Here is a 27,981-nt window from a genome sequence, read left to right on the forward strand (position 1 = left end):
AGAAAAGAAAAGAACATTTCCCTACAGCAATGAAATTCTCTCTGGAGCCTTGCCATGGGGACAGGGTGCAAGCTCCCCTGCTGGCATTAGGATACCACTCTGAAAGAGAATGCTCCATCTGTGTTACAGGACACCTTTTTGGGGCCCTTCGCGCCTCTAAGTTGCTTTTCTTTCTAGTAACAGCTTTCCCCTGGGAAAAAAAAAAAAAAAAAAAAAAAAAAAAAAAAAAAAAGGAGAAACTTTGCTCCAAGGAAGCGTGCACCAATCTCTCACTTTGGATCCAAAGGTTAAATAAATAATTATGCACACACTCTCCACTGCAGGTTCTCTGTACACCCAGCAAAGCCAAGCCCACAGTCCAGGACTGGCCTCTGAGGATCCTCAGCCCAGCCCGGCAGGGTCCGCGCACCTACCTTGACCTCGCCCCCGTCGGGCTCCGCTTCCGAGAAGCCCAGTCCCGACTCGAAGGCGGCGGCGGTGGCGGGCGCCTCGCGGGGACCCGGGATCAGCGCAGCGGCGAGCAGGGAACACGCCAGAGCCAAGAAGCCCAGCAAGTGCATGGTGGAAGGACCGGGAGCAGGGAGGCCGGTCCGCTGGCAGGCGCAGGCTGGGGCGCGAGGCTGAGGTCCTGTCCTCGTCCCAGTCCCGCGGTTTCCTTCGGGGGACCCCCCTGGGCGAGCGGATCCCGGGGACTCCGCAGCTCCCAACTTTTGCCCTCCGATATGGCAGCCCGCGCCTGGGAGAGGCGCCGGGTGTCAGGTACGAGGCTCACAGGAAACCGGACATCCGAGCTGCCCTCGGTGGCGGCCCGCGAGGTGAAGCGAGGGCGCCGGGGGCCGGCTCCGCCGCCCGCCGATCGCGGTTTTGTTTTGGCGTTTTGCAAAGAAGGGGAGGGGGGGTTGGTTAAGCCCAGTCACCCCGAGATGTTCCACTGGTCCCGAGGAGCCCGTGGGTCCCTCGTCCCCCTCCTCCCTCCCCTCGCCCGAAGTGAAAGGAACCGGGGCCGCGGGAGCCGCGGGAGAGGCGGTGGCGGCGGCGGAGTCGGGGGGCGGGAGGAGGGCGGCGGGGCGCCCGGCGGCGGCGAGGCCGGCGAGCTCCCGGGCGCTCGAGCCTCCTGCGCGCGCGGGGCCGAGCGGTGGCGGCGGCGGGCGCAGGGGCAGGGCATGACTGATGCGCCCTCTGCCTGCGCTTATGTGAGAGAAAGCGGCTGAGGGAGGGAGCGTGCCGAGCCCCGTCTGCCCTCCCCTCTATTTCCCTCGGAAGCTAGCTCCCTCCAGCCTCACGCTTTCCTCCAGCCCCACCTCCATCCTCTTCTTGCTTTCCCTTTCTCTCCCCTTCTCTCTGGACTCTGCTGGGAGGGGGCGGCCAGAGGCTCAGGTTAAGTCTGGGGACTGGAGCCCTACCCTCAACATCAGTTTTAGAGGCCACATGACTGAGCTCAACTACTAAAAAGATGGGGTAGGAGTTGGTTTTTTTTGGGGGGGGGAGTACAGTGGGTAAGGGGAGATACATGCTTTAACCCCCGAGGTCAAGTCTTTAATCTATGCATTCTTTGTCGTTCGAGTCCCCACGAAGTTTGGAATCAGTCTAAGAGTTCTAAATATCTAAAGTCATCATGGCAGAGAACTTTGGGGCAATGAAATAAGAAGTCTTGTCACCACCACCACCTCCACTGTTTTCTTTGTTGCTTGAAGTAAGAAATCGGGACTTCTTAGAATACAGGGCAGTCTGTTGAGATAGTTGCAAGATTAGTGATCTTCAGAAAGTTCTATACTTGGTAGATGAGCCAGTCTTCAAAGACACTTAAAGAGACACACCCCAAAAAAGTTTCTGCTAGACATACCTTCCATTTACAAGAGAAAGTCGATGAGGATGTGACAATTTATATGCTGAAAGAGCCATCTGCTGTGGTGCCTTTGTCCTTTGGAAAAGCACCTAGGGACTGTGTTGTGTTACTGGAGACTCTAGTGGCTTTCCTCCTTGGGGCTGGTGGGCATATTGGAGAAGTTCCTGTTAAGCAGTTTCAACTGAGTTGAAAACATAAAGGGTCTTATTCATTTAATAAAAAGCTATATTAAGTACACTAACGTATAAAATTGAGGAAAGACTTTTTTGTGTGATTCAAATCCTAAAATATGAAGATCTCCTTACTCAACACTTACACAAACACTCAAATACCCTACAAACAGGGAACACTCCGTGGTTTGCCCGAGCGTGTTAGCCCGAGCGTGTTCCCTTTACTGAGGACCAATGTTTTTGAAGTTTCCTTGTATCTATCCATTGCTTTTTGACTTTGGCATTTGGCACACTTCATTTAATCTAACTTCCACATGTACTCTGCTCGGATATTTTGGAAATATATGTCACATTCTCCCAGGCCTAACTTTTCCTACCAGTGAACGATTCCTTTTTATTTAACCTGACAGCTCCAATTATCCTTATCCATCATGCTAAGTTTCTGTTCAAAAAGTAGGCTGTTCAGAACATGGCTCCATACTTAAACTCCTCCGCTGAAGCATGCAAGAAAAGGATCTTCCTTGTCCCAAGCCTAAGAATTTGTTGATATCATAGCCTTGGACCAAGTTTACTTTCCGGCAGCCAAACCCAACTCTTGATGCAATGGATGCTTAAAGTTGACCAGATTTCTCAAGAAATCTGCATGCATACTGCTATTTAGTCACATACATCTGCATAGCTCTGCCTTTGTATCAGGGTTGCCTTCCTGTGCCCTAATTTCTGCTTTGTTCTTTAACATGAGGAAGTTCTACCTTGCCACAGTCTGCCCATCACAATGCATTGAAATAACTAGGGATCTTGACTTGGTCAATGCATGCCCCCTCTTTCAGTGTTCTTGTTGTTGGTGTGTTTAAAGAACTTATTACATTTATCTTTGTATCTTAATAAAGTTATAGGGATTGGGAATCTCAAGTCAGGCTGCACTGGGACTCAAGTGGGAATGGAGTGCCCTTGTAATCTTGTCACAGTGCAGTGATCCTTGACTTTTATTGCACTTGGAACCACAAGGGGTGGTTGTAAAAACAGATGGTTGGGCACACCACCAGAATTTACGGCATTCTGGGAAAAGACTTGGATTTCAGAAGTCCCACACTGAGAACTTCACACATTTCCAACAGCCTCAGGGTGTAGCAAGGTATGAATACCATAACATCGACAAACTCAATGTGTATCAAAATGTATTAGTGGCAGGATTTTTTTTTAAATCATTAGCAGATACTTTTTCCATTGAAATATAGTTGTCTTCCTACTGCTATTGCTGTCTGAGGCAAATAAAGTTCTATTTTAATAAAAGAAATGTCAGTAGTCTTTCAAAACAATACAGTAGGGCTGGCAATCAAGCCCAATGTTAGACTGCTTACCCACAATGCATGAAGCCTAGGGACTCAAAGCAGCTGCAGCAGCAATAGTATCAGTTCTTAACAGCATATAATTTAAAGAATAAGTCTTGGAAAGTAAAATGAAAGACTTTCTGGGGATTTTTTTCTCAACTTAACACCTAAAAAGTTACATGAACTATTAACAGATTTTGAAGTTTAAAAAAGATCATTTTTACTGGGTTTTGTTTTGATTTTTTTTAATTGGTGACTTTCTCCAAGATCTTTAAAGACCCACTGCTACCTTTCTTTTAAATGTGCTTCTAAGGGAAGGTGTGAGGGGCATTTTACTCTTTGCTTTATTTTGTTTTCCAGAAAGTACTATGTTGTTAGTAGACACTGAGATGAGAGAATTGGGTAAAAAAAAAGTTGGATGATACCTACAGTTTGTTGTAGCCATTGGGTTTCAAATCTTTTTGGAAGACAGTGTTTGATGGCAAATAATATGTCTATGTCTGCATCTTGTCAGAGTATTTTTAGCCTCCTCTGGGCCAAATTCTGTCATCTGCTACCTTGAGAGTCCATCAGAGTCAAGTGGTAATGATGCCAGAAAGGAATTTTCAGTATGGCCACACTAAGAAGATTGTAGACCCTGTAGTGGGTGGGGAACTGACAAGAATTTCAGGCTTAAACAGAATATGAAGAAAAGCCTGGGACAAGAAGTCTAGTCAAACAATTTTAACCAAGCTGGTGTTATCTTCTTTATTATTTGGTTTGGTTTTGCTTGGAGGGTCTGCTGCCAAGGAAAGAATTGTTACTGCTTGAGAAGTCACTTCATTTTGCCTTGGTTCCTGTCCAGAGTGCCCTGCTTAAAGTTGGGTACTACCTTGAGGTAATGGTTCCCATGTGGGGTCAATTTTTGTTCCCATCCCTAAGAACTGAGAAAACTCGTATGTACGATTTACTGTTTGGAGATTTTGAAACTATTGGTATTTTTATTCTTTTTTTTTTTTTTTTTTTTGTTTTTTCGAGACAGAGTTTCTCTGTGGCTTTGGAGCCTGTCCTGGAACTAGCTCTTGTAGACCAGGCTGGCCTCGAACTCACAGAGATCCGTCTGCCTCTGCTTCCCGAGTGCTGGGATTAAAGGCGTGCGCCACCACCGCCCGGCTTGGTATTTTTATTCTTGAAAAGGGATGAGAGATTAGATAAATTTAAGACTTAATGACATTCTTGCCAGTTTTTAGACAGGCACCTCTTAAGAGCTTAACACTTTTATACAGTACTTCAGAAGGAATATGGCCCAGGTATAAGAGACAACTTCAGGCTCAAGCAGTACTTTCAGCCTTTATGTGTCTTAGATACACTGTGCATGCTCTAACTTCTATTAGAGTCTTCCCATCTCCTTTATCTCGACCTATATCTGATTTCAATTGGTTTCTTGATTTGTTGGTTTTGTTTTGTGGTTGTAGTTCAAACTTTCCTAACTGAATGGAAAAGTCATTTACTTCTCATAATTCTAGTATCTATGGAACACCACTTAGAATATAATTTTTGGCCAGGTGTTATGGTGCATGCCGTTAACACCAGCACTCGGAAGGCAGAGGCAGGAAGAGCTCTGAGTTTGCTTAAATACTTTTGTATTAGTCACTCTTTTGTTGTTGTGATGTAAAATTCCATGACCAAGGCAACTTATAGAAGGAAGAACTTATTTCGGTTTATGACTTCAGATAAAGAAGAGTTTATCATGGCTGCAACAGCCAGAAACTGAGAGAGCCCATTTTTAACAGAAGCATGAAAAATAGATAGCAGGATGGAGGTAGGAAAAGGCAATGAATTCTCAAAGCCCAACCCTCACCATGCTTCCAGAAAGACTGTTCCACCTAAACCTCCCCAAACAGCACCACAAACTGAAACAGGTGTTCGATGCCTGAGCCTATGGAAGGCAAGGTCATTCAAGCCCCTCATTTCACCCTCTGGCCTCCATGGGCTCACGATCATTTAATACATCAAAACTCATTAGTCTTACATCAGAAGTCCTATAGTCTTAACAGTTGTGACACTGTTTAAATGTCCAAAGTTCCTTCTGAGACTCAATGCCGTCTCTTAACCGTAGCACCCTGTAAATTACACACTTCCATCATGCAAGAACACAGAATAAACATGACCATTCCCAATGGAAGTAACGAAGGAATAGTGAGGAAAAACTGAACCAAAGCAAAACCAAACCCAAGCAGGGCAGACTTCACATCTTGCCACACCATGTCTAGTATCAACAAGGGGTTCATGGCTCTGCCCTTACAGTGTTGCTACTCGCAACATACATCTATCTCTCTTGGTCTGGTTCCAGTCCTGTATGCAGATGTCTCAAGGATCTGGAATCTCTGACATCTTTGGCTCTGAAACCCAGGGTTCACTTTCACACATTTACATAATGACCTCACGGTGTCCCCTTCATACCTGGAGTCTGTTGTTGCATACTGCCTGGCGTCAATGGCCCTCTGAGGAGGAAGAATTCATGACCCATTCGCTCGCACATCCCCCATCCTTCTAATGTTAGCACCATGTAAACAAAGCTATGGACGTCAGATAAAGCCAGGGCTCTGTCTAGACCATAGCTTCTGTGTGCTGTCTCTGAGGAAGTACTCCCCAAAAGATTTCATCTCAATAATGTTGAACTCCTATTAATCAGAGCTAATTCCTCAGCCCCAGCTAACCAGCATCTATTGTCCAGTAAAGCAAAAGTTTTAATTGAAGGGATCTTAAGTCTGAAATATCAAATAAATGGCTCTAAGAGGGTGTTTGCTTCCCTCTGCAACTTTGCAAGCCAGTCCTCCATTGTAGGCATGCCTCTTCATGCTCCTGTCTTCCAAGATCCTACATCAGTTCATTCAGCTCTGTACACTCATAGCCGTTCTCTATCCCAAGGTTCCAAAGTTATTCCACAGTCCTTCTGAGAAGAATAACATGGTCAGATCATGGCAATTACTCCACTCTCGGTACCATAATCTGCTTTAGCCAAAGATTCTGTAAAAAAAAGGGGGGGGGGGGCTTCTGTAAAAGATGAGAACTGATAGAATGAATATATACATACACATGTACACATACATACATACATACAAACATATTATGGATTTCTTAGATTGACTTACAGTATGTGATCTAGAGTCTAACTATGGTTATCCCACACTGGAAAAGCCACAAGCCATCCAGGTTCCGAACCCCTGATGTGTCATTGGTTCTGTCTGATGCTGAAGGCCTGGAGGAGTCCAGGCGAGCTTCTGGTATTCAGTCTACACTGGAATTGCTAAGAAGTGGGCTCTAAAATCTGTGGAGGAGAGTCTTAGAATTCCTAGAGGCAGGGGAGATGAACTCGCTAGGGAAAGTGAGGACAAGCAGGTAAAAGAGCAACTTTTCTTCCTCCATGTCTTTTTAGCCTGCCTCCACCAGAAGGTGCTGCCCATATTCAGGGTGGACCTTCCTGCTTCATCATCTGATCAAGAAAAACCCTCCCAAAAATGCCCTGCAATTTATGCCTCAATTGCTTCTAGATGCAGTCAAGTTGACAACCAAAATTATCCATCAGAGGAGCTTAAATTAATTTTATCTCTGTCTTTAACTAAAAACTTATTTGTGTTTTATAGTTTGAAAAGAGAACTTAAGCTATTTTATAATTCTTCTCTATGTAGTTAGACTAGAAATACTGTACATTTTTAGAAGTACAGTAGTATTTTCTTTGTACCTAAACGGTTGATTATTGTAACTAATTATATATGTGCTGTATTTGCTAGAAATGAATTTTTGGGCTTCTTTGGCAATATTAAAATCATACATTGGGCACATTTTAGAGATCTCCAGTTATACTGGTCTTTATTCCTATTACAGACTGCAGATTTGATTAATTTTTTTACTACTATAAACTTTCCAGTTTAAAATACTATTTATTCTCACTAAAATCATGGTCTGACAATTTGACACCAGGTATAAACATGAAATAATAAAATTGTAACCATGTCAACATGACTTGCTAATCTCTTCTAAAAAGCTCTAGTCTGATAAAGGCAAAATTGTGAGAAAACAACTTCAGTTTACCATTGGCTTCAGGAAATGCCAACAAATCAATGTATTGATGAAAATAATGTTTTCACTCCAACAGGCAGCCTGATTATCAATAACAGTTGATATTTCAAAAGCCTTTCTGTGTCTGCCAATGCTGTAGAGTTACGCCCCTAGCCCTCTGCCCAATCCTCCTCAGTTCCTCACTTCTAAAGCTCTATCTTGAAACTTCTGGAGTTCTGACTCCGATGTCCTTCAGTTTTCTTACCCGCTTGCTGACAAGCTGAGACTCTGAGAAGATTGGTTAAAGCTGTTCCCCAGCATGACAATAAATCCTACGGAAATGCAACTTTTGTTTACTGAGAGAGCACCCGCTGTCATTTGAGAAGGTCCCACTGAGATCATAATAATATCCCCTTCATTGCTCAAACCAAAACCCCCTAATTCAGAAATAAATCAACCCCCCCCCCCCATGGCTTTGAATGCTCTTGCTTGGAGATTTTTCTTGCTCCCTCTAGATTTCAATAGCGATTACTTTTTATCAAGCTACCAAGTGCATGGTGACTTTGTCTTCTTAGACTCCCTTTCAGGGATGCTTTGATGATTTGATTGTATTTATCACACTTAGCCCTTGTAGAAATCTGCTGCACTTCTAACAACATTGTCTTTTGTCACTGCTCACTTTGTCATTCTCCTTTGGGAGTGAATAACAGGAAGTTCACAAGAAAGAGACTAAGTGTAAACCTTGTTAAACCAATTCCTTGAGCCAGCCCTGGGGATCGGACATGCAGACATTGTCTCAGACTGACATTTATTGGTCAGACTTTCTCAAAGGCTTTATCAGAAGTTGACAAGACTGTCAGAGGTATTGTTTTGCCTATGAGATGCTGACTTTGACAGTCTCTCACCAGTCTTTACCCGCTTCTTTAAGCTCTTAGTTCACTGGTTATGCACTTAGATTCTGTAGCCATTTGTTGGAGAACCCAGTGCAGAAGGCTCTCAAAAAAATTATCAATTCTTGCAATAAAATGGTATAAAAGGCAATTCTTTTTAGTCTCAAATGTGTTTCTATTTTTTTTAATTAACAACAATAGAGATTCCAAGTTTCATAGCAGAACTAGAAGCATTAAAAATTCAATGAACTTTTAAATAAAAATTTTGGAATTTACCCTTGAACTCCCACGGAGAATCTTGAAAAAGGAAAAGATTGCCTTCTATGTTTTTGTCAATACTGGTGCTGCAAACTCAGCCCAAATCCTCACCACTGCCTCACCTTCCCGAAGAATGACTCTTCTCAAGGTAGGTATTCCATATGCTGTCACTTGGATCCTGGACTTGCCCCCTTGAGACCCTCAGTCGGGAACACTGTTTTTGTGTGTCACTGTGCCAGTTTCTCTTCACTTAGCTGTGTTTCTATTAGTTCCATTCACTGAGAATCTTTTGAGGTCTGCCATTAGGAGGACTGTGTTCCATTATAGATTTCAGTTGAATTTATTTTTTTAGTAGATTAATTTTGTTCTGTAACAACAGGTAGGTATTCAGGAAGAGTAATTTTAACAATGGCGACAAAAATGAGGGAGAGCTGTGCTGTTCTCGGGACTCTTTTCTACCAACTGCCAGAGCCCCCTCAGCCAAAACTTTGCAAAAAACATTTTAGATGATACAATTGACCAAAGGAGAACAAGATAATATTTCTTCTTTTTCTCCAATATTAGTGGCAAATTTTAATAAGGGCTATGTGAACGTGTGCCATGGCATGCCTCCTCTGCATTAGTCAGTTTGTGATACACTGTAAAGGTAAATCATAAACCAAGAGCCCACGTATCAAAGAAGTTTGCATACTTACCATAGGTTTCCCTTAGAGATTCTTTGCAGGAAACATTAAATCTATAGCTACATTTGCTCCTTTCCAAAGGAGAAGGAAAGTTTTTGTTTGCTAGGGTATTGTGATTCTGAATAAATAAATAAATAAATAAATAAAGCCTCCCTGATTTTGAACTCTTGATATGGAGGACTCCAGCCTGTCTCCCAGCTTGACTCTGTTATTAGAGACCTTAGCAACTCCAATATGCTATTAGCACCACCCCAATCGTCTGAAAAAATATGGAAATTATTACATTAAACATTAAAACTAAAATCTGGTGCTGAAATGGCCCAATGTATAAAGCAGTCTTTTTTTTTTTTTTTTTTTTTTTTTTTTTTTTTTTTTTTTTTGGTAGGAGGACCAGGGAGTTAGCATGCCAAGAATTCATAGAGAAGCCTGCTAGCTAGATATGGTGGCCACAATGCATTCCCTCCACTTGGGTGGCAAAGACTGATTATCCCAATGTATGCTGGCTACCTAGACTGCAATTGGCAAGCTCCAGGTTCCGTGAGAAACTCTATCTCCATAAATTAAGTAGAGAACAATAGAGGGAAAGACCTAATGTCAACTTTGGACCTACACACACGTACGCACGTACATACATACGCTCACATATTCATGCACACAACACGTAGCAGCAACAGCAACAAAACCCTCAGGCCACCACTCAATTCCTCTAACCACATGACCAAACCATCTTCCCTTTGAAAATGAATATTCCCTTCCCCTCAGATTTTGAGATCTATCTTGGTTTATTTTCACTTGCTATAACTGAAGACCACAGATTGGTTAATTTATAAAGAAAAGTTGTTCATTTATTTTATGGTTTTGGAGGCTAGGAAGTCCATGAGCGTCCTACCCATTCTTTAAGGAACTTCCTCAAGATCATAAAGGGCAGAGAACAACATGTCTAGATAAAGAACGAAGACTGACTCAAGTCTCTCTTCCTCTTCTTGTAAATCCATTAAGAGTATAATGGAGAGGTCTTTCTGACTTTGCCTGGCTATGACAGAACACTACAAGACACTCACGCATGGTTCGTCTTAGCATCAACAGTTAGGAGTTTCATTTCCTCTATGTTCTCTGAAGTTGCCTCCACAGACGTTTATTCTAAAGTCTTTGTCCTTGTGAAAAGACTGCATAGAAAAGTCCCTGGAACGACACTGGCCACACTGGAGGGAAACAGGAAATTTTGACTAGAACTCTAGTAAAAACGCGAGGCTATAAACACTGGGACTAAGATTTCCCGGCTATATAGACACAAGATTTGAGCTACTGGCAAGCAGATTGCTGTTGTTTGAGGAGATTTAAAGTTTGAAATTCTTGACAATTCTCCAGAAGCAAACAGTCCTCAGAAAGGAGAGAATTTCTACCACGGGGCTATTTCTAGAGGGTTCCTGCAGGACAGGGATCCTTCCATACAACATTCCAAGGATTAGTACCCAAAAGACAGTGACCAGTGGCCATCCTAGGATGCCTGTGTTCTTTTCTCATTTTTCTTGGCCTTCTTTCCTCACCCATGCCCTCCTTTCTCCCCTAAGATACATTATCACTACAGACTCAAAGGCTCCAGATAGTTGGTCATTTATATATTTAGCCTGCCAAAGTTCTAGGTCTCTATCTTTAGCGTTGCTTTCTTTGTCTTTAGTCATTGCATGGCTCGAACTCTGAGAGTCCTGTGCAAGGCCCGAGCAGCCTGAACGTTGAAGTTCTGATTTGCATACGTTTTTCTGCAAGTGCTACCAGACAGTTCCTATAGTAAAATACTCGGTTTTACCCACAATTGTTTAAAATCATTTTCTCCCCCCCCCCCCCCCCCCCAAGGACATAGAGGACAGGTAACCAAGAATCAAAACCCTCTAGAAAGAAAGTTTCTGCCTCCGGTTAAAGCAGCTCAAGGACCCTCTGTCAGAGATAACATCTGTAAACAAACTTTCAGGGAAGAAAGGGAACAAGAAACAGATGGTTTGAATTTGAGACCTGCCTCCCTCGTATTTACAAACCTTACAAAGGATTGCAAGCCTTACCGCTTACTATGGCGGTAACTGACTGTCTATCAGCGCTCTCTTATGTGACCTTTGGCGAACCCCTGTTTGCCACATGTGAGTCATGCAAATAAAGCATTAGTTAATCCTGGTGAACATCTCTATTTGCCTGAGGTTTAATAGTCTTCCAGTAAACTTTCTATTGAGTGTGAAAAATAATTATGAATTAATGGCTATTATATGCCATCAAGGATATTTTTCAGGTTACTGGGGGAGGGTTGTCAGTGACACAAAAACTACACGTTGGATTATTTTTTAAGAAAAAGCATTAATTTGGCTCCTAACTCTGGAAATCCAAGGTTGAGAAGCACAACTGGTGATGGCCTTCAGGCTGACACAGTCCCAGCCTGCTATTATACAGGTTACAGCAAGAGACGAGTAATACATGTGTTTATTTTGTATATCTTTGCCTTTTTATTATTTATTTATAAGGCCTTTAGGACTAGGATTGATTAATCATGGAGGCTCCACCTTAATGCCCTTATCCAGGCTTAATCACCTCCCAAAGGCCTTCTCAACAAACATCATAGATTAAATTTCCACTGTTAAAACAACTCACGATAGGAATGGAATTTCGGTGCAAGAAGCCTTGAAGGACATTCCTAAGACCTTTCCAAACCTTAGTACTTAGCAAATGTTTGAACAGTGACCGTATGGTTTGTTCCTTTTCCTCCATTCACCTCCACAAGCAAAGATCTGATCAAAATGTTTTTTAATTGATCCTTGTCATCTTTATCATTAATGGAAAAATGCTGATTGTACCGAGATTGGATTTTACTCATCAATAGTATCCTCATAATGTCTAGCATAGCAGTTTATTAAATCTAATTAGCAGTTTGGATAGGGAGACAGTTGAATGGGTAAAGGGCTTGTTATGCAAGCATGAGCACTTGAGTTTGGATGCCCAGCACCCACACAAAGGACAGATGCAGCAGTGCATATACTATTCCTCTAGAGCTACAGGGCAGAGTACAGGTAGATCTTCAGAGTTCCCTGCTCAGTTGATTTCGCTGAGACAGAAGCGTGGGAGATCCTATTTCCAACAGAAGGTTTAAAGTATTAAAGGGAGACACCTGATGCTGGCTTCTAAGCCTCCTGTGTGTGCTTGTATGTGTTGCGTGCACATGAATGCATACTTGCACTTATGTACCTATAGTACACACACACAGAGACACACACACACACACACAAATAAATACAATTAAAAGTGAATAAGGTATTAGGAACAAACATTTTCTTACTTATTATTTAAAAGCTTTCTTATGGCCAAGTGACACACAATGAACTCCACATACCTAAATTGAATAACTTACTATATAAAAAACAAAACAAAATTATTGGTAGTTTATTTCTTAAAGGTAGAATGGAGGGTGATATTTTTGCACTATGCTTACATCACAGAATGTTCTTTTATAAATAACACATGTTGTGTATTAATAAACTTTTGGGATATAAATGTATGTAAAATTATTATCATATAGAAAAACTTAATATAAACCTGTATAAAAATTACTAAATGATCAATGACTTACTAAAAACTGTTTATTCCGCAGAAATTAACCATGATAAGAGAAATCAAGAAAGAAAGAATCACAGAGGTCAATGAAGAGGCAGTAGAGAATTGGAAAGAAACAGGTGGGAAAAGAGTCTTCTATACTTTCTAGCAAAACTTTGAAATGGAAGTACTTAGAAAAGATAGGAGGAAGAAGGTAAACAAGTTGGATCCGGGTAAAAACACAGAGGTGTAAGTAAGGGAATATAAAGTAGCATTTTGTGGTAACAGTGTGATGTTAGAGATAGCCAAGAACAAAGAAACACATCAGATTGAGTATCACTTTAGTTTCAATATCAAAGAGACACATTAAAGTGTGTGTGTGTGTGTGTATGTGTGTGTGTGTGTGTGTGTGTGTGTGATGGCTACTACTGTCACTTGACAGAGTGTAGAATCACCTATGAAACAGATGTAGGAGATTTCTGTTAGAATATTTCTGGACTGGTTTAACTGCGGTAGGAAGATTAATGTTAAAATGGGATGGGCACATCTTTAAGTAGACAAAAGTTCCAGACTAGATAAAAAAAAGAGGGCATGTGGACCAGCAACCTCTCTCTCTCTCTCTCTCTCTCTCTCTCTCTCTCTCTCTCTCTCTCTCTCTCTCTCTTTCTCTCTCTCTCGATTAGGTGCAATGTGACTACCAATGGATTGCATCTGCTCTCACTCTAAACCGAAAATGGCCCTACTTCCTTTAAGTGGAAAATATGTCTGCTGTATTCAGGCTCAACAATGAGGAAAGTGACCCATATACACTGAAGGTTGGATTTTATCATAATAAGTTTCAGAATAGGGGCATGTTAATAGACAGAAAAAAAAACAGGCATTAAAAGTAGATAAACAGAATCAAATTATCCTAATGAGACCTTGAAGACAAATACCAAGATTATAAATTGATTATGTAAAATTTAATATAAATTAACCTAATATGCTAATGAATATTTGAGTAACTGAAGTAGCTTTGAGTTACTGATTCTGTATGAGATACAGTTTTACACCTATCATCTTGATCTTGTCCATCCCAGCTATTTGATGGTAGAGGTGGGAATTGCTGCTCCTTATTTATGGATGAGGATATGGGTGGAAAATGCCGAAATTTAAATTTATATTCTGCAAATTCATATATTTATTTCTACAAAGGTCTTTTGTGTTTTTTTTGACACATTGTATAGAAGAAAGCAACAAGAGGAAACAGGGAATCAGAAGAAGTGTTTGAGCCTGGGACCAGGTGAGTTTTGATCAGCATCAGGATATATAAAGAAACACAGCACCACTTCTGTTCACATCCAGGTCTTTGTCATTCTTTTGTATGGGCTTTGTTTTTGTCTACCCTGGAAAATTTCATTATTCTTGAATGTTGATGGAATTTTCCCTCTCTTCCTTCTTTATTTCTTTCTATTATTTTTACATTTTATTAGGTCATAGTACATGGCTTGATTATATTTTATCCACTTCTTCAAATCTTTCCCAAATCTTCCCAACTAAAAGTTCATGACAGAATATATTTAATTGTTTTTTGAAAAAGTGGTTATTTGGGATTTTATAACAAACAAGTTTTAATGGGCATTTTTACAAAATAAAATACATACAAATTATGTCCAAAAACTAGAATAATTTATAAATAGATCTCATGTTTTGGATACATAAAAACTGTGAAAGAAATAATAAGTACCTCTTTTACAGAAAGAACACTGTAGACGATATTATAGATAAAACATCATAGATATTACTTGCTATTAGTGATAAATAGGTTATTGATAGTTGATAATATAAATGAATAATTAAAGCTATATTATATTCTTATGACAATCCATTGATAAGTAAAAATAATATTTACTTTCAGGGAAATCATAAAATAGTATTTCAAAATGATGGTCAGATCAAAGAACTAAATATTCTGACTTTCTATTTGACTAATTCATGTAAAAGACAAGCTGGCTAATAAATTTCCCTTAGACATTAATCATCCTAAATTATTCATGAATTTCACAACATTGAATCTATGCTTTTAGCATGGACATTTCTTGTTCTTTTTCCTATATGAACTGACATGCTAAATTCATTCAGCAATGAAAAACACCAAAACCATATAGAAAAAGATAGATGTAGTATATACAGATTCTTAGAAAGTCTATATTAATATCATTCTAGAATTAAGTATTATGTAAGTATTTTGCTTCAGAAGCAACCCAGTGCTTTAAAAACCACCATTCAGAAAAGAGATATCTCCTACATATGTTCAGTGGCTAGCAATCTGTGGGTCATGTTCCCCTCGGGGGAGTCGAATGATCCTTTCAAAGGCCATTCTGCATACCAGATTTTACACTATTATTCATAGCAGTAGCAAAATTGCAATTATGAGGTAGCAACATAAATAATTTTGTGGTGGGGGTCACCACAATATAAGGAGTTATATTGTATTAAAGGGTCGCAACATTAGTAAGGTTTACAAGCACTAGTCTAAACTGACTATCTAAATTGTATCTTGGGTCGCTCTCTGTGGAAAACAAGAGCTTCATGGGTTCTCTGTTTATAGAAGTCCTCTACCAACCTTCTCCTCAGCACATAGATTACCTGAGCACTTTTTTTCTTTTTTTTTTTGTATTTTTTATTAAAGATTTCCATCCCCTCCCCCTTCCCTCCTCTCCCTTCCACCCATACCCCCACTCCACCCCTCTCCAAGACAAAGAGCCATCAGGGTTCCATTCACTATGTTAAGTCCAAGGTCCTCCCAGCTCCCTCTAAGTCCAGGAAGGTGAGCAACCAAACTGACAAGGTTCACAGTGTCCATGCTGTAGAGTTCATGTTCATTGCCATTGTCCTTGGTTTCTCAGTCCTCCTCCACCGTCAGCCACATTCAGAGAGTCCGGTTTGGTCCCCTGTTCCATCAGTCCCATTCCAACTGGACTTGGTGGTCTCCCGTTAGATCTGTCCCACCGTCTCAATGGGTAAACGCACTCCAGACTGAGATCCCAAGGTCCCGATGAGGAGCAAAAGGAGGGAGATCATGAGCAAGGAAGTCAGGACCGTGAGCGTTTACCTGAGCACTTTTAAAAGCAAGGGTGGTCCTGCTTGTAAGACCAGCACTTAAGGATGACAACAGGGGAGTCAGACCTTCAAGAGCTGGGGCTTGAAGCTAGCTTGACTTTGTGAAACCCTACCTCAAAAAACCCACAGTAAAATAAACCTTTTTATTTGTTATATTTTAAATGTATCCTTATTTGGTGAAGTCTTCCTGTGCCTTTCCTAAGCTTTAGCTTTTGTGTTTGGGTCTATATTGCTTGATATTTCTTCAACTAAATTACCAGTTTGATGTGCGTAAGATTTTAGTTCAATGAATTCACCTTTGTCTATTTTTCCCCTGTTGCCTGTGTTTGTGTGTCATATCTGAATCATCAGTGCCAAGGTGTATCAAGAAATTTTACTCTGTTTTATTTTTTTCTCTAGGAACTTTATGGTTTGACATTCTATATTTGAGTCTTTAACTATCTCAGGTTATCTTCTGGTTTGGTCAAGGTTTAAGAACTTACTTCAGGAGGTTGGGGGTTAGAATTGAGTTAGCAGAATAATGTCAATTACTGTGTAAGTAAAAAAAAAATGTTAGATTTCACTCCATTCCAAATTGAGTATCTGGGAAGATTTGGGGCTGAAATTTATTCCAAAAATTTTATTCCAGCCACCAATCCTTTACTTTAAAGAATTTTATTCTTATATTTAAATTGTAAGGCTGATTTTCAAAACCATGAACATGTAGAACACTGCTTTTCTTCTTCAGTATATAAAATGAAGGAAAAAATACTATTAACTGAAATCATTTAATTTTTGACCACCTTTTTCATAGAAATACAAACCACAACTGTAGTATTGAGGGAGTTTTAAATTTTAAATATTCTTGTAGCTGTCTTCGAGAAAAATAAAAAAATCCATGAAAACAATTTTAATTATATATAAGTATATATAATATATACTAAGTATATATATATATATATACTAAGTATATATATATAAAGTATATATATATATACTAAGTATCCTAATATATCTGAAAGCATTTCCACTTAAACACAAAATAAAAATAAAATTATTAGATAATACATTTTATAATCACTTATATTATGCTAAATATTTGATATTTAGTATATTTTGCTATTGCAGAACATTTCAATTCAGATTTGATAATCATTATAATCAAATGTCTACCATAGACAATATGGTTCCAATGACAACTTTTCTACATAAGAAGTGCCCTCCACACTATCTACTCATGGTTCCTTTTCTCCTGACTTGTAGATAAGGCTTCTTAATGAGTTCCCCATAGTCACTGTTTTGTCTTTCACTGTAATTCTGATTCTAGTCTTTATGTAGATCAGCAATTCACTTCAGTATCTTGGCCTGCTTCAATCAAGTGAATTTTGGTTCGGCTTTTAGCCCTTCACTGTTAGAAACACACTATGAACTTCATATTCAACTTCATATTCATCTCAGACTATACTTTCTTATTTAAATAAAAAGAAAGAGAGAGAGAAAGAGGGAGGAAAGGAAGAAAAGGAAGGAAGGAAGAAAAGGAAGGAAGGAAGGAAGGAAGGAAGGAAGGAAGGAAGGAAGGAAGGAAGGAAAGAAGGAAGGAAAGAAGGAAGGAAAGAAGGACGGAAGGAAGATCTCTGTTCTTTGGCCAAATTGAGACTCAGATATCTTCAGGTTTGTTGGTTAATTTTTCTCAACTAGACACAACACAAATAACCCAGAGTTATTTGCAAGGGGGTACCTCAGCAGAGGAATTGCCTCTTTCATTGTGCATGTGGATGTGTCTGTGAGGTATTATCTTGCTTAATGATTGATGTGGAAGGGCTCAGCCCACTTTGGGCTGTGGTCCTGTGTTATACAAAAAAGCAAGCTGAGCAAGCCATGAAAACCAAGCCAGTGATCCAGTTCTTCCTCGGTTTCTGCTTCAAGATCATATCTTGAGTTTATGTCATGGCTTCCCTAGATGACAGGCTGTAATCTGTAAGCCAAGCAAGCCCTTCCTTTCCTAAAGTGTTATTATTTAAGATGTTATCGAGATAGAATTATGTCCCAGCTCCCTCTAACATTTCCCATGTTTCTTACCCAGTTCTTCTTCTTCTTCTTCTTCTTCTTCTTCTTCTTCTTCTTCTTCTTCTTCTTCTTCTTCTTCTTCTTCTTCTTCGTCTTCGTCTTCGTCTTCGTCTTCGTCTTCGTCTTCGTCTTCGTCTTCGTCTTCGTCTTCTTCTTTCTCCTCCTCCTCCTCCTCCTCCTCCTCCTCCTCCTCCTCCTCCTCCTCCTCCTCCTCCTCCTCCTCCTCCTCCTCCTCCTCCTCCTCCTCCTCCTCCTTCTCCTACTTCATTTTGTTTAGTTTTTGTTTTTTCAACACAGGGTTTCTCTGTGTAATAGTTCTGGCTGTACTGGAACTTTATTTATAGACCAGACTGGCCTCCAATGCAAAAAGATCCTCCTGCCTTTGTTTTCTGAGTGCTGGGATTAAAGGCGTGTACCACCACTGCCAAGTGTAGCCTCTTTTTCTTTGATTATTATTGTTACGAACATAAATGTGTGCATGCATGTGTGTGAATGCACAAATATGTATTATCCTGAATATAAACTATGCAAATATAACTTGCTGAGTCCATTTTTGCCGTTGTGGCGTTCAAGGTTGGCCATTCTGCATTAGACTACTTTAGCTAGTGTTTTATCACAGCACTCTTGAAGCAAACTAGGATCTCATTTGAGATATTTTATTTTTTCCAACCTTATCTATTTATTGAACACAGACAGCGAAGGTTCAGAAAGGTAGGTCAGAAGAAGCTCCAAGATACTGGAGTCACACAGAAATAACATTGCCTCTGGTGCTAGCCTGTTCCTCTACAAGGGATGCTATGCGCTGACCTCTTTTTCTTTCTCCTGAAATATGTTTGTATTTCACCTGTTCTACTTCAAAGATATTCTACCTGATAGGAATAGGTCCAGCTAGTCTCAGACTTTAACATTTACATGTGCCTGCCTATGTACACACATTTCCCAAGGGATTTCACCAACTTCTATAATGTTAAATAATGCACAGTATAAGTCCCAATACTGACATTTCCAGTCATTTGCTTTTCCTTTAGTTCACATATCTCTTATTCTCATTTATTCTCTCTAGCTTTTATGGCCTTTTCCATTCTCTTGAATGGCATTAATTTCTGTAGTATCACATCCAACAAGCACAAAATTTGAGTTTTCTTCTAACAATGTTATCACTTCATTCTTTCATATGTATTATTTAAATTTAATTTCTTAAAAATTGTGGGGTGGTGTGTGTGTGTGTGTGTGTGTGTGTGTTAGTATGGGTATATTCAAGTAAGTTCAGTACCTATGGAACACACTTCACATGAGTGCTGGGAATTCAACACAGGTTCCATCTGCAAGAACAGTATGGCTATTTTATCACTGAAGCATTATCATTCCCTATGCCACATGTTTAATCAGTCATTAAAATCTTGTCATTCTTGTGCGGAAATTTCTCTTGAATTCTTGCTTTGTTCTTTCTGTTCAGTATCGTTCACTTTAATGTCTGACATTAGACTAGCATCAGTCTTGGCAATGCTGGGTCTATATTGCAAATGACTTGCCTTTCAGTATTTTCCTACTTTGAAAATTATAATAACAGTGATGCCTGTACTAGAAGTTTTCCCGTGAATTATTTAGAATATTTTCCATCCAAGTCAGAGATGTGGACCCTAGACAAATAAAGGGAACTATATTTGATAAGTTAGGTGCAGGGCGCATGCACCTATTTTTCTGAATAATAATGTGTATTTCACGTATTCTATACTCTGTGGCATTTTAGTGAAGTGCTGGTAATAAAAGAGAGTTGCATATTCTTTACTCTGATGTGCAGATGCTGGAGCAATCTTGGCTCTGTCTTCAGCTTTTCTATCAAGCACTGTGATCCCCACTGCTGTTATGATAAACTTGTTTATTTTAAATTCTCAGTTCTCTTCCACACAGAAATAATTTTCTCTTTTTATGATGTGAGATTATTTCAAATTCTGCTTATTCTTTCAAAATACTTTGATAAACAGCTGTTCCAAATTTCTAGAGAGAAGGAAAATCATAGATTCATGAAAAATTAGTGTGATTATATCTGTCAGTGCAATCTTCCAAGCTCCTTTTCCTAAAAGAGTTGATTTTTGTCTTATTAACTGAACTATTAACGTGGCTTATATGGTTGTGAAAACAGACATCTAATTTAGAAGAACTTATTTTGTACAAAAAAAGAGAGAGAAACAATAAAGAATGAAAGATACAGCAAAAGTTAAGAAAATATATTAGATAAAAGATTATAAAGGTTGGGCCAAAGATAGAGATATTTTTGAATTTTTAAACCTTTCTGTTGTATTGAAATATGGACTACGTTTCCCAATGCATTAATTGCTCTTGGTTAATATTTTCCATTAAATTGAGGACAATAAAAATATGAACAAAAGATTTATTTAAAAAAAAAGCTTCTTTTCTCATGCAAGGTGCTTGGAAAACTTGATGTATGAGCAGAGTAGACTTTCTGAATAAAAGATTGTTTCATTTTGGATCTTAAAAACCCCCAATTGAAAATTTGTTTTGGAAATTTATGAGTGAGTGCAAAGGAGCAAAATTTAGCAGTTAACAAAGGATGTTGACGGTCTTACTCCTGTGTCTTCCTAGGATACAGAAAAACTTCAAGATGTGCCGTGAAAGTGCTGGGAAAACTTACAAAGACAAAAATAAAGTTCCCTGTGAAAGAAGTAATCAGGATCTCATTTCCTCTTTTGAGGAAATACCAACAGAGATTAGTAGGCAACAAAGGTTGCAAGTTTCTCATGGAGGGGGTTGTGTCATCCTGTAAGAGGAGGAATTGACACTTAACCAGACACGATGCCAGGATCCAGCTTGCTGTGGAGAAGGACTCAATAGGAAAGCCAAACTCCTCTGTTTAATCCATGATCTACTTGCCCAATCTGAAGACCTAATTTATGTTTTGTGCCCATACTGTAAACGTAGGATCTCAGGTGTCTGGAACGATGGAGTAAGTATTTCTGACTGTAGCTGTGGAAACGGAAGAGCAAGAAGTTCACTTCTGTTTCTCATCTTCCACAGCTTCCTTGCAATGCTTCTGCTACATTAGCAGTGACAGGATGCACAGAACAGAGAAGGCATCAGATGTACTTTCTTCCCATGCAACTACGATTCTTGCTCAGACTGGTCTCTTTGAGGCGTATGAAACAAGTACTGTTTTCAAGAGAGTTCCCTGATGCTTTTTTTTTGTGTGTGTGTGCTCAGAGTCCTAGACTTCCCACTGATCCCCTGTGATATCTCCATGTGCTGACACCTTCTCAAGAGTAACCAAAGAAAATCTCTTGTCAGTATGGTATTACTAGCAAGATGGTACTTTTTTTTTGGTTTATTTTTTTATATTTAAAAATTTCCATCTCCTCCCCCTTCCCTCCCCTCCTCTCCCCCCGTAGCCCCCCTCCCTTTTCAGGTCAAGGAGCCATCGGGGTTCCCTACTCTATGTTAAGACCAAGGTCCTCCCAACTCCCCCCAGGTCCAGGAAGGTGATCAACCAAGCTGAGAAGGCTCCCACAGAGCCTGTCCATGCAGATGAGTCAAAGATCAGCGCCTTTGTCCTTGGCTTCTCTGTCAGCCTCCACCATCGGCCACATTCAGAGAGTCTGATTTGGTCTCAACAAAGAAAATCTCTTGTCAGTATGGTATTACTAGCAAGATGGTGCGTTTTAATGGTGATGATGCCACTAATACAAAGCCAATAAAGTCGACATTGTATGGTTAATATTAGTAGGTAACTGAAAGTACTGGAATAGGATCACAGTAATGTGGTGTTACATGCTATAACAACACTTGGGAGGCAGAGAGAAGAACCATAAATCCAAAGTCATCCTCAGCTACATAGATGTCTATCCTGGTTTACATGAGAGCCTTTCTAAAAACAAAACCAAGTGTACACACAGAATCACAAACAAAGAAATGTATTATTTTGGTGTTGTAAGTGAACGGAGCTACACATAAGGCTGTGCACATATTTCCATAAGATCGGATTCATTATTGTATAGGACCATTCTGTTTATTATTATGGAATACTCGAAAAGGAAAAACATGCTTACCTCAACAAAAGAAGCTGAAGAATTAGCTAGAGATACTTTCTCACTTATCTGAGCAAATTAAATTAATATGAGCACTTGAACTGAGAGATATGATTTAATAAAATAATTGTACCAAGTTTAAGAATAAATAATTCTGTAATTAGAACAAAATTTGACAAAAAATTAGAATGTTAGTTCAACTATCAATATTATCTTACATACAACTGATTACATTTTTAATGAGCTTAGAAACTAATTTATACACACATATATATCATTCATTCCATAAGCAAGCATGTTTTCCTAATAAAAGACTGAATATTGAATTCTACATTGAGGACTGGGGGTGTAGATTATAGGTAGAACATTTGCCTCTAAACTGTAAGAGCCTAAGCTTAATCCACCATAACTACAAAAAATGGGAGGGAGAATTAAAACATAAGAAACAGAACAAAATAAACATATAAACTTTTGCTTATTAATTTAGTTAATGTCCTAAAATAAGATAGTCTTATTTATTAATAAAATTAAAAAAGACTCTTTTTCCAGTCTTAAATGTACCTCATCTTTTAGCAGCATCACTGTAATTATCCTGCATATATAATTTTAATATTGGCCCCTTAATAGTTCTTGTTGCAGAAAAGATCACATGTCTGCCCTCTGGACCCATTATGTGCAATACAGTTAACCAGCCAAATACAAGAAGCAATATTCCTGCCTTTTCAATGGCTGCTCTCTTTTACTTCTCTGTTCCCAGAGGAAAAGTGTACAATGATACCTGCAGCTGGTTACAAGCCTATGTGTCACCCAGAAGCTCTAGGAAGGAATCTAGGGCATTCTCTGCTGAGCCATGATCAATCTGTGTTAGTCACACTCCGGCTAGGTCACTTCCCACATGGGTAGCAGTACAATGGAAGCAAGGAAAAGAACCAAATTCCTGTTGCCTTTGTTCTTGGAGTTTGCAAGGGAAAAAGAAAAATGGAATGCTAGGTTCAATTCTGTTTAGCCAAGATCAAGTAAGGAAGGCTAATCTTGGATTTAGACCTTTAACTCTCTTTTATCCTGTTTTGCTTGACAGTTTCTTTAAAAAGGACGTGAACGGACAAAGTGATTCTTTAATGATAAAATACAATGGTCCACAATATACCTATCTCACAATCATCACCTTAGCTGTTCAGAAAAGGTGGATACTGTAAGGCTAATGGCTTTTCTCCCACTTAGTATTAACAGTCATAAGGCATGACACTTTAGTGGCATGTTTACCAGTTTACAGGGACTGTCAAAAGACAGCAACAGTAGATAGAAATATGAGAAAAATAATATATCCAGAATAAAAATAAGAAATACTATGTTGTCTTAATATTTAATGTCATTAGCTGTATTTCAGAGTAGTTTGAGTCTTAAATCAATTTTGTTTATTATTTTTGTGGGATATAAACCTCATTCTTGACTGGTTGGTTTCTAGATCCAAGGTTTCTGGCCGTGATTCCCAGTGGCACCGCTGTTCCACCAGACATCTGGAAAGCCACCAAGATAACACAGAATTTATGCTTCACTGGGCAACGGAAAGACATTGTTCTTACTTCTGAGTTGTGCATTTTTTCTATACAATATGGGTAAGTAATATTTTCCATGTGAACTTGATAGAGATTTTCCTTTTGTTTGTCTCTTTGTGCGGAGGTAGATCTCATTGTTTAGCTCAGGCTGTTCTTCAAGTCGTGTGCCTCTTGCCACAACCTCCCAAATACTGGAATTACTAGAATGTGTCACTACACCTGCTGATGAATGACTTCTTAAAATCTAATGACAAAACTAGAATCGGTAGCTGACTTGAGATTTTATTAAATCCTCTTTCAGGGTCAGTGTCTTGAGTTAAACAGTCCCCAAACTGAATCAGAGCTCAGTTTCAAATATAGATGGCATTATTTTGTCTCTTTAGAAAGTGGGGAGGAGATTAAACATTAAAATATGGGGTGATTATACAGCAGGACAAACTAATTGAGCAATCTGGAGTCAGCTGCTGGATTTTGAATTTTGGCTCTTAGTTGCCAGCTGAAAGACAAAGAATATGTTGTTCAACTGTTTTTAGTCTGTTTTGCTTATTTTGCACTTCAAATTTTCTACCTAACGCAATTTCATAGAATACATTTGATCATTTTGAATTAATATTGTAGAATCTTTAATGCAGTGCCTGGAACAGGGATCACTATAAGTGTTAACTAGCAAATTCAAATTTAAAAATACTTAACTTCATGACATCTCCAAATTGCATCAGGAGTAGATTTGTATATCAGTTAATCTTCGACTTAAATCTACATTACTTCCAATGGTTGTGATCCAATTAGTATTTAGAATGGGTTGTCCCAAGCTGTGGATGTGGGGTATATTGTTGTGGGTCAGCAATTTGTGATACAGGAACAGATCAGAGAGACATTCAGGTCAGGATAAGATTCAAAGTGAAACTATGAAAAACCTAGTGCAATGGTTAATCTTAGTTGTTAACTCACTGAAGTGTAGAGTCACCTTGGAGAGGATCCTTTAGGAATGCCTGTGGAGGATTACCTTGTTAGATCCATTGAGGGAGAAAACCTGTCTGAAGGGGGGCGACCCAATTCTCTAAACTGATATTCAGGGCTATGTGAAAAAAAAGAAAGCGAGCTGAACATCAGCATATATAGCTGAGAATGCAATAGGACCAGTTGCTTTAAGGTTCTGCAGTCTTAGCTTCCCTACCATGGTGGACTGTATTTTGAATCAAAATAAGCTCTCCTTTCCTTAAGTTGCTTGTAAGGGTGTTTTATTACAGCAACAGAAATGTAACTGATGAGTAGGTAGGGGAAATGTGGAAGAATCTATAAAACTGCCATTGGCCTTGTCTCTGGGCCTGGGAGAATAGCAGGTAGAACCTCATCATAGCACTACAGCAGCTACCATGGAACTTGATAGGTCCTGACATAGTAAGCGGCTCAGACTTTTCATCCCCTCCTGTTGCTTAGTTGGATAAAGGACTTCTAGCCTCTATTCATGACAGGCACCTATGGTATGAGATAAAATGTGAAAAGAATCCCCAAATTCCTTTGATTGTGGACATGGACCTTGTCTGTCTCTCTTTACTAATGCCCCCACTACAAGGAATTTGTCAATACACAGCTATATTAACTTTTGCCAGCGTTCTGTCATACCAATGGATTTCATGATAACTATGTTTGAAAATACTTGAAAATAAAATAAAATTTCCAGTGGGAGAATGCCTGAAATAGAACAGAAATATGCTGGGAAACTCAGAGGCAAATAATTTGGGCACTTCATTTAATAAATACGTTTTAAGCCACTGTATAAATCATTTGGTATTTTTGAGAGTTATAGAATGTTCTCATGGGAATGTATCATAGGAAAAAGTACATAAATGTATAAAAATGGTAAACAATTAAAATAAGCATCCACAAAAGTAACTTAGAAGTCTTTGTAATTCATAAATATATGTACTTCAAAAGTAAAAGCATACTTCTTCATAAGTTTTGTTCTGTAGTCATTTTGTTCCAAAGTAATTTAGGATTTCACTCTTGAGAGTAAGGAATTATGTTGACAAATTAAAAGTAACATTTTAAAATGAATAATTCTATCTGAAGGTAAGATCTTTCACAAGATTTTTCACATTGTTATTTTAGATATTTGCTCTTTAAAATAAGAGTTTGTTTTCTTCACTGGCTGCAGAACTAATATATTCCCAAATCAAATAAAGCCACTTCTGTGTTTCCTATTTAGTCAAAAAAATTCAAAATGATGATGCTTACTGCAGTTCGTATTTTCAGTTTCACCCCTTGATGCCAAGGGGATGAAGAGATAAACATGTGGATATAGCTAGACAATTTGAGCCACGGGATGCAATTATTATCCAAAGCCAGGGTGAGATCCTTGCCTCTCACAGTTGATGTCATGGAAGGATTGAGGAAAGGAACAACTACATTTCCTGTGTCCTCTCCATGACTTCTGACACCAACTACCTGGAATTGAGCCAAACTTCACAATTCAAGGATACATTCTTCTCCAAGAGAACTTGCATCCCATACACCAGCTGCTAGTTCGGGTTCTCCTGACCACCATCATTCTTGCCAGCTGGCTTCAAATTTGGGAGTTCCCACTACTACTTCAAATTTGATTTGCTAGACTGACTCACCAAAACTTACAAGAGTGCTATACTGATGGTTATACTTTATTATGACTACAGGAAATCAGAACCACCCAAATGGAAAACATCACTGAGTAAGATCTAAGAGAGGCTCAAATACGGAAACTCCCATTAGCTGTGAACGTGTGGACTCTGTGAACTTGTAGGTCTTATTATCCTAATATGTGATAGCACTCACAATATCAGCAATCACTGAAACTCAACTTTTTCTCAGGGCTGTCATTTTGTTGGGGTTCCATTACATAGGCACTGTTAGCTGATTCAATGAACTTGTCCTTCACTCCCCAACCTCCTCCCCTCTATGGAACCCAGGCTGATATTACCTAACATGAAACCCTTACTGCTTATGGATGCAGCAATTTATGTATAGAACCCCAACACTTGGAGATTAAGGTAAGTAGAACCAGGAATCCAAAGTCATTCAAGGCTTGACAGTAAGTTCTGTTCCAGCTTTGGCTACATGAAATGTGACTCAAAGAAAGAGGGCAGGGGGGAAGGAAAGACAGACAGACAGACAGACAGACAGAAAGAAAGAAAGAAAGAAGGAAAGAAAGAACAAAAGAAAGAAAGAAAGAAAAGGAAAGAAAGAGAGAAAGAGGAAGAAAATAAAATAATATATCCCTATAATTACAACCTTGATGGTTGATCTTCCTGATAATTCTACCCCAATGATTTATTTTGTTGACATAAATTATCTACAGGCTCAGCATATATCACTTTAGTATCATAAATAGTTGGCAAAAATTATTGGAGGGCAGTATTACACATAACAAGGACACAATAATTGTGTGAGAAAGTACAAGGGCTTACAGGCTTTCTTCAATGGGAACAGAGAGCAGTTAAATTTCTTCTCCATGGTCCCACCCAATTAAAAGTCTCCGAGCTCTTAGGGAAATTAATTCAAGATAAAAGACGTATGTAAATGGTTTTCTGCTAGTAGTTTTCTAGAACTATCTTTTTTACATATGATTTGTTTCTTTTGTGAAAGACCTAAAACTAAGGTAAAAACTAGATAATAGGTAGAATGATTGATAAGGAAATTGCTGCACAATCAATGGAGTTCTCTGCTCCCTACAGGTGCTTCTCAATCAAATCAAAACAATGTCCTGCTGTTGCTCTAAATATATAGAAAAGCTGGAGTGATAGTCAGAGAGTGAGTTAGTTGGTCCCTCAGTGGTTCAAGAACCTTTCTACTATTACTAATGTTGTTATACTGTATATTGTGCCTATTTTATAGTAACCCCCCCATAACCAGCCCAGGCATAAATTCATCAATTTCTTCATGAGGAAATTTTTTTCTCATGGTATCAAATACCTTCTAAAGACCTCACTGCTTCTCAATATTATTATGTTAGATTCTACTAGATTTTGATGGTGATTAACCATATTCAAATCATAGTAGTTATGCTCCATTGGAAAGTCATAGCTATAGCCCACTATATTTTATAAGAAGAAAGATTTTAGATCAAGAATTTCATTTTTTATAGAACCTCCACCTGACGATAGATGAAGAAAATGACAGAGCCCCACATTGGAGCACCGGACTGAGCTCCCAAGGTCCTGATGAGGAGCAGAAGGAGAGAGAACATGAGAAAGAAAGTCAGGACTATGAGGGAACCTCCAGCTGGCGACAGATGGGGAAGGTGACTGAGCCCCACATTGGAGCACTGGGCTGAGCTCCCAAGGTCCTGATGAGGAGCAGAAGGAGCGAGAACTTGAGGGAGAAAGTCAGGAACGAGAGGGGTGCGTTCACTTATGGAGACGGTGGGACAGAACTAATGGGAGATCACCAACTCCAGTTGGAATGGGACTGAT

The 27,981-nt window shown here is 39.3% G+C and overlaps 1 protein-coding gene and 1 long non-coding RNA gene across 3 annotated transcripts in view; one reads left to right on the forward strand and one right to left on the reverse strand.

The window, feature by feature from the left end:
- Positions 1 to 1,084, reverse strand: part of Vegfc (vascular endothelial growth factor C) — a 105,770-nt gene extending 104,686 nt beyond the window's left edge. The window contains exon 1 of the mRNA XM_038326646.1: positions 414 to 1,084. Within this exon, the coding sequence (XP_038182574.1) occupies positions 414 to 560 (147 nt within the window). The 5' untranslated portion in view covers positions 561 to 1,084. The remainder of the gene's footprint in view (positions 1 to 413) is intronic.
- On the forward strand, positions 337 to 27,711 carry LOC119812192. Of its 2 annotated transcripts, XR_005285053.2 has the most exons (6): positions 337 to 759; positions 12,848 to 12,929; positions 13,473 to 13,604; positions 14,016 to 14,071; positions 23,443 to 23,593; positions 27,654 to 27,711. It is a non-coding gene; the product is annotated as an uncharacterized LOC119812192 (long non-coding RNA). The 2 variants fall into 2 exon arrangements; XR_005285052.2 differs by lacking the exons at positions 23,443 to 23,593; positions 27,654 to 27,711 and adding an exon at positions 20,542 to 21,080.
- The last annotated feature ends 270 nt before the right edge of the window (positions 27,712 to 27,981 follow it).

Source organism: Arvicola amphibius, chromosome 4 (genome assembly GCF_903992535.2).
Source record: "Arvicola amphibius chromosome 4, mArvAmp1.2, whole genome shotgun sequence".
Classification (NCBI taxonomy): domain Eukaryota; kingdom Metazoa; phylum Chordata; class Mammalia; order Rodentia; family Cricetidae; genus Arvicola; species Arvicola amphibius.